This window comes from Morone saxatilis, unplaced genomic scaffold (genome assembly GCF_004916995.1).
Source record: "Morone saxatilis isolate NCDOM2014 unplaced genomic scaffold, NCSU_SB_2.0 Contig10, whole genome shotgun sequence".
Classification (NCBI taxonomy): Eukaryota; Metazoa; Chordata; class Actinopteri; family Moronidae; genus Morone; species Morone saxatilis.
The window spans coordinates 17,571,184-17,578,440 of record NW_023339652.1 but is presented as its reverse complement, the minus strand read 5'-3'; the positions used below and the strand labels follow the sequence as shown (position 1 = coordinate 17,578,440).

The 7,257-nt window shown below is 42.9% G+C and overlaps 2 protein-coding genes across 2 annotated transcripts in view; both read left to right on the top strand.

The window, feature by feature from the left end:
- samm50l (sorting and assembly machinery component 50 homolog, like) overlaps nucleotides 1-1,284 on the top strand; it is a 9,983-nt gene extending 8,699 nt beyond the window's left edge. Inside the window, exon 15 of the mRNA XM_035676965.1 lies at nucleotides 265-1,284. Within this exon, the coding sequence (XP_035532858.1) occupies nucleotides 265-310 (46 nt within the window). The 3' untranslated portion in view covers nucleotides 311-1,284. The remainder of the gene's footprint in view (nucleotides 1-264) is intronic.
- A 2,062-nt stretch (nucleotides 1,285-3,346) lies between these two features.
- Nucleotides 3,347-7,257, top strand: part of aldh1l2 (aldehyde dehydrogenase 1 family, member L2) — a gene marked incomplete in the record, with an annotated part of 18,207 nt that continues 14,296 nt past the window's right edge. The window contains 3 exon segments of the mRNA XM_035673228.1: nucleotides 3,347-3,582; nucleotides 5,255-5,399; nucleotides 6,426-6,660. Of these exon segments, the coding sequence (XP_035529121.1) occupies nucleotides 3,535-3,582; nucleotides 5,255-5,399; nucleotides 6,426-6,660 (428 nt within the window).

Here is a 7,257-nt window from a genome sequence, read left to right as displayed (position 1 = left end):
TATTGTCAAGAAAAGCTCCTGGAAAACCACTTCTTCTTGGCGTTGTAGGGAATGTAGGTGCCTGGTGGAATTTAAAAGTATGATCTCTCTGTTTCTGCTGCATCAAATTAGATTTTTATAAATTGTCCATAATGAGTCTGACAGTTTTGTAGGAGTGGATTGCAATCAGTAGAGTACCCTTTACATTGTAAGAACTTCAAAATGCTACACATTGCAGCATGCAATATAAAAAATTCCTAACTTATTTCTTCTGTCCTCTCACAGGATATGTGACGGCGTCCAGTTTGGCGCAGGAATCCGCTTCCTGTGACCTCATCACTCCACTGTCCTCAGTACTCCAGCAGAAGCTGTGACGCGGAAAAGGGAGAACGTGTTGTTGTTTTGTCACCTGTAACTTGTTTTAGAGTGTGTAACACTAGCATGGGTCATGGGTCATGGGTCATATGTCTTGGGGAATCGTGCCTGACCCCCGACCACCCCACCCCCTCCTTTGATATGCGCCAGTTGAGGCTTTGATACAACAAAGTGCCGGTGCTGGGAGAACACAACTAGTGAAACTTTTTACAGTTCAAACTCAGCAGGCTTTCTTACCAATCTGAGAGACGAAAGTAACCAGACATAAGATTTCTTTAGCAGCAACCATAAGACATGACGGCCGCTACAAAAATAGAATGGTATTATATGGTAGATCTTTGCAGCCTCATATCAGCATTTATTCTCTTCGATAGACTTGAATTATGTTTTTGTTTTTAATTTGAGTGCACTTTTTCTTTGGTTTGAAATCTCCAGCGCTGGCACCTTGTCTGTGGAAAAGTCGTCCGCTAGTGATTTCGCCCACTGTGTTTCCTGTGGTGAAACAAAGTTAACTTATTCTCCAGAATGTTAGAGATTTTTTGGCATGTTCCCTGTTTGCCTTCCAGGACTGCTCCTCGTCCAGGAGCACGACTTTTTAAAATCATTTTGTTTTGACACCACAACACACTCTTCTGAACTGACGGGTTTTGTTAAGAGTTGTACTACGTGATTTATTGATTGCAAAGGCAGCCAGAAAACAGCACTTTTTAATCAAAACTGGGGCGTTCGAAGGGGAATCGATCCTCGTGCCAAAGCAGTTTGTTCAGATGTCTGACGTGAAGAATGGCGGGTTGGTCTCTGGGGCCAGACAGCAGAGGTTGGACCCCCCTCCCCCCCCCCAGAGCAACATCCACCACCAGTGCTCTTACCGTTAGTCCTCTTTTTGATGTTGTTGAAGATATTCACAAATAAATCACAGCTGCTCCCGTTTTCGCTTTGGATCCTTTGTGATTTCTCAAATACACATTCAACGATCAAGTGGGAATTTGTTTATTTTATTTGAATACATATAACGTACAACACAGACCACACCGTACTATACATAAGCATACAAATAGCCTCGGGGGCCGCACGTCACGGCCGAACCACCCCCCGACACACCACGAGATCAACATCACAGCCGAAAGGCCAACTCATCAGTCTACCAAATATTCAAACACCCAAAACAGATACCCCAACAAACCCTTAGCACCCCAACAAATGCAAACAAAAATCCTACACTTACAATACCTACAGACACCTGTATACATACACCCAGACAATTAGAAAAATGGAATTAAATGAGAATCTTGTGTAGTGGCAAAGATCTGGTCATACATATCACGATACAGAGGTTACTGTTCAATATATTGCGATACTGTAAGCTAGGCCACATATTGCAATTTTTTAAATCGAATTTTCACCACCATATGCATAAAATTAGTTTTAAATTTTTTTTATTTATGCGACCACTACATTGGGTTCTACAACAAAAAATTGTAATACATAAGTGAGTTGATTATTGAGGCTGTCTTTTTCAGGACTGACCTTGATTAGGTATAGAACATTTTGGACCACATCCCTTGCGTCTGTTACAAAAGTTAAGAATTTTCAGTTGGCGCAGCCTGTGACCTCAGCAAAGCAGTGTAGCAACAGCACAGCCACGGTATAATTTGATTTATGAATAGTTTTACATTATGGGATAAAAGGACATCCAATGAGTGTAATAAATGCAACAGTACTTGCCAGGAAGTTATCAGGTCTACAGGGTACATTCTAACCTGTGTGTGTGTGTGTGTGTGTGTGTCTCTCTCACTGCCCTGCCTCCCTGCAGGATGTGAGCGGACTGTGTGAACCTTTGCTCCACAGGAACCTGTGCAGGGCAGTTGAGTGTGGATGGTGCTTGTTGCGTGTTTGACCAGAGCCGGTTCTGTGTGTGGGAGTCCGGGCAGGTGTAAAGCAGGCGAATGCTGCGAAGAGCTGGAGCCTGCAGGTGTAGTGAAACTGGAATAAAATTACTTAGAAGTTTATCTTTTAACTGAAAAAAAGGTTGGTGCTGCAGGACACCGTGTACATTCTTAAAGATTAGCTTGAGAACTGCAAAATGGAATGATACAGACCAGTGTCAGCAGTTAAAAGTGCTGTGTGGTTAAACATGCTGTGTGCATTATTATATTAAACACATTGCACACATTAAAATCAATGAACACATTTGGAACATGACTGATGGTGTTGATGAAGGTACTTGAGTTCATCTGACAGGACTGCGGGTCTGAAGGGTGGGAACCACTGCTGTGCACAGAAATAATTCATCTTTTTGACATAATAATAATAACAACAATTGTATCCAAAACTAACAGGCTAAGGTCTATTCATATAACTACGCTGTCATTTGTTTTGCTTACTAGGCTACTTTGTTCCGCAGCTGTTAGCAACCATTGGCTATTGTGTTGCAGAGTGAAATATGACATTATGTAGCATCCTCATTTCCCTGAAACCTGTTTGTGGTGCAGAAAGGGGACTGTATCTTTTTAAAAGTTGGCATCTAGTGCCAGCATACTAAAACGTACTTTGTGGTTAAACTTGGTGATTGCCTGATTGATTAATGGTTAAACATGGCCTTTGGGTTTTGGAATAACAGAAACCTAGCCAACAGGCCAACCAGTTAGAGTAGAAACCAGCACTACAATATGTACTGAAATAATATATACGATCATTTATGGTTCAGTTTTTAAAAAGAAAGAAAGATACCAAATCACCAAAATATCTAAAATCACAGTTCGACTCATATTAGGCTTAGTGAAACTTATTTTTAATGTTTTAACGTAATTCAGTCGCTTTGTTAGCTATTCCACCGTAGCATCGCGTTAAAAATGCTATTAAACTAAAGCTACGGTCAGTGAACAGCTTGATACAGTTTATGAATTCCCACGCGGGACCGCGCGGTCGAGGATGTAGTAAGCACCGCGGGACCGCGCACGCACACTGCCAAGCAGCACGTCCTCTGTGTGCCGCTGTCGGTATAAGCTGGCTGTGGTGAGCATATACCACGGCCACTCCTCTGACTCACACGCTCACACACATAGAGACAGGTGTGTGTGGCCAGCAGCACATACCTCAGCAGCAGGTCGGACAGATTGTAAAATATTTGGATTTATTTTTATTTTTAATACATTTTTTTATAAACAAAACACCGCCATTATGTTGTGGACTGCGAGTCAAGTCTTAAGGAAATTCTCCACCTCGTCCGTGAGTAAAGGTTGCTTTGCTGCTTTTGCTGCACCACACAATGAATAGAGCCTTTGATACTTGTGTTGCATTGATGGAAAAATATCAGAATAGTAAATACTGAACGTGTGCCAGGTCGTGGTGACATGAAGAGCACTGAGCCAGACTCGGATCTGATTGCGGATCAGTGAGTCATAGTTCATGTCCAGGTCTTCACAAGTCTGCTGCTGTATTTAACAAACAGAGCAAACGATGGTGAATGACAGTGTGAGTGCCAGTTTGCCACGTTACTGCCGCTGTCCTCTGTCTCCCCCTGTCTCCCCCTGCCTGTATGCTCTCACTGGACTGGCCTTACTGTACAAGATCTGGAGGAGTTGCATCAGCCTGTGAGCTCCACTGTACACCGACAGCGGCTTAGTTCCGATCCTGCAGGGCTGCAGGCAGCCCAGAGGAAACCTACATATGGGCGGTCTGCTCATTCATCATTACTGGGGCCGGTTTGCAACCAACTTCACTGTCATTCCCCATGGTGTTTGGAGCGACCTTACTGTGGTTGTGTGGAATGAATGTCTTTGAATGCATCATGAAGCACGTTGCAGAAAGCACTGTGACAGCCAGCGACGGTGCCTCATGCACTAGCATTCATGTGAGCATGGGAAACCTGAAACCTCCTTCCTGCACACATGTGCTGCTGCAGTCACAGACCGCTCACTATGGATGAGGGCTGTACTCTCTGGCAGCCAGTAGCTTTTCTCAGAGCTGGTTGGCTAACTACTGGGTCAGGGGCACACTTGGTGATTGGGGGCCCTGGGAAAGGCGAGCAAGGGCCCCCCTGATTTACACCCCCAGCTCTTTTCAGTGCTTTTTATACGCTCATACATTTTATACATTTGTCTATGGAAAAAAATACTATAAAATGTTTCACTTAATGCTAAAACAGTTCAATCAGTTAGTTAATAATAATAAAACTAATAATAATAATAAGAAGAAGAAGAAAAAGAATGAGTTAGTTGTTAGGTTGGATATCAAGCTTTTGTTGTTTGCAGTTTGTTAGATGTGAGGATTGGCTGCTTTTCTCTGATTTCAGTCTGTAAATGACATAAAAAGGTAATAACTTTGGGTTTATAACTGTTGGTCAGATAAAACAATCTAAAGGTGTGAAAAAATGACTTACTAATGAGTAATGACAATAATGTTTGAAGCCCCAGTAAGCAAACTGGGCCAGCGCTGATATTGTTTGCTTAGCGGAGGTTTGACACAACTGAATAAATATATAATATTTTGTATGTATTTAAAGGGCACTTAAGTGATGTTATATGTCAGAGTCAGTGTACTAGTCAAGGGAACACTACTCAGCCAGTGAAAACTATTCAAATTTCAGTAAAAAAAAAAAAATATTATTAATCAATTGTACTGTATATAATCTGTACATCATTTTTGTACTAACTGACTAAATGACCTTGTGTTCTTGTATAACCCTGATGATGTCATTGTGAGGTCATCAGGGTTTTATTCACAAGGTCCTGGACACAACAAATGTTTAACAGAAAGCTTAAATTACAAAACGGTTTTGGAGTCCCCTCTGGATCCTGGTCCAACAGGTGCCCATTAAGAACCCCTCTACATTGGGTTTACCACTTTGCATAACATCTGTGGAACTAACATTGAGTGTGTGTGTTTGCTCTTGTTACAGCATTATTACCAGAACAAACTCAAGCTAGCTATAATCGGCCAGAGCCTGTTCGGACAGGAGGTGTACAGCAACCTGAGGAAGCAGGGTCACAAGGTGGTGGGCGTGTTCACAGTCCCTGACAAGGATGGCAAGGCTGACCCCCTGGGTGAGTTCATTCCCTTCTCTCCTCCCTTTTCTATCTCCCCCTCTGATTGGTTTACCACCAGATAGTGTGCAAATCCCTGTCTTCCTGCTGCTCCGTTGAGCTCTTATTGCTGATGGCTTACTGTGTGCTTATAGATTCACACAAATCACTGTGAATGTTTACTTCTTCAGTTTGGTTCTCTCTCTTAGAAAACTGTGGTGCTTTTGGATTTGACACACAATTCAAACCAGCTAAAGGAAACAACATAAAAATACCAGGTTTTATGAGTGTAAAGAGATAAATGTTGGCATCTCAGAACAGTTCGTCATGCTTGGAAAACAGAGCAGAACAAACGTCAGTCTGGACTCACGCACAGCCACTTCTTGAAGTCCATCCTGCAGACCCTGCAGAATGAGAAGCTTAACATAAAGTTCCGTAAATATTAATTAAGGCGGCCTCTGATGTCCCGGGTCTTGTCCGGTCATCAGAGGCCTGCGCGGTGGCTGAGGTAGATGCGTGTTGACTCTACAGTGCTCCTGCACAAAGACAGGCCTTTATCCTGCGTTAGCTGCGGGATAGTGGCTCCATTGTCTGCCTCCCATTGTCCGGCAGAGAGGCCCTGTGTGGCCCGGAGATGCAGCTCTGAGGTGAAAAGTCTGATGTGTGTGATGATGCAATCTTTCCAGGAAGCATCAACATCATCATCATCGACTACCAGCTGACTCTTGACCTCCGCCTGCCATACTCCTTTCCTCTGTTTGCACAATTTCCTCTTGTTATTAGTCATAAACATATTTGTGCTGTGCCATTTGAGTTTAGATTTGTTTAGCTCCTCAGCAAGTGGAGCGGTGTCGATATGGGAAAGATGCTGTGAGAGTTCAAATTAAAAAAACACATTTTTGTTCTGAGCAGACTATTTGTATACATATCTTAATTCATGTCTGGAGGACATCCTTAAACTGTCTATAGGCTGCAGTTATTGCTGCAACTAAAAAAGACTAAAGTGAGATCAGATCTGTATCAGTAAGCTCTCCTCTTCTCTTTTAGCGGTGGCGGCGGAGAAGGACGGGACGCCTGTGTTCAAGTTCCCACGGTGGCGGGTCAAGGGGAAGCCCATCCCGGAGGTGGTGGACGCCTACAAGGCGGTGGGCGCCGAGCTCAACGTCATGCCTTTCTGCTCCCAGTTCATCCCCATGAACATCATCGACCAGCCCAAGCACGGCTCCATCATCTACCACCCCTCCATCCTGCCGCTGCACAGAGGAGCCTCTGCCATCAACTGGTGAGGAGGAGTAATCGCACACACTCTTTTTCAATGCATCTTGGGTTGGTGTGGTGTCCTCGGTAAAATACCTTTGGTACTAGAATGATGTCAGACTGGATCTTCCGACATCATACATTTGGGGAGCAGAGGGAAAATTCTATTTACTACATGACAATACAACACATGCCTTTCTAGCTGAAAAGAAAGGTTGAGCTACACACATGCAACATCCTCACTGACAGAAAAAAAAGAATAATATCAGTCCGCGTATCACTTTTTACATGGGTCATATGACCTCAAGTATCCAAAACTGTGTACAGGAACAGAACATGAAGTATACAGTGTGTTTCACTCTACAATGGGAAATAATGACAAAATGTTAAGAAAATGGTCAAAATTGAAGCAGCAGAAACTTAAGTTTTCAGTCTTAAGTATGGGTCAAAGTTAAAAAATGCTGGTCTGGATCCTACATTTCCCATAATGCAACTCAAAAGCATTATTTTTTACAAACTAGTAAACTTTTTTACATTTGTTTTACTTGAATTTTATGCATATGGTTGCATGTTTTTTATACTATGACAAGTTTCACAGTATATCACCTTGCTTACTGTATCG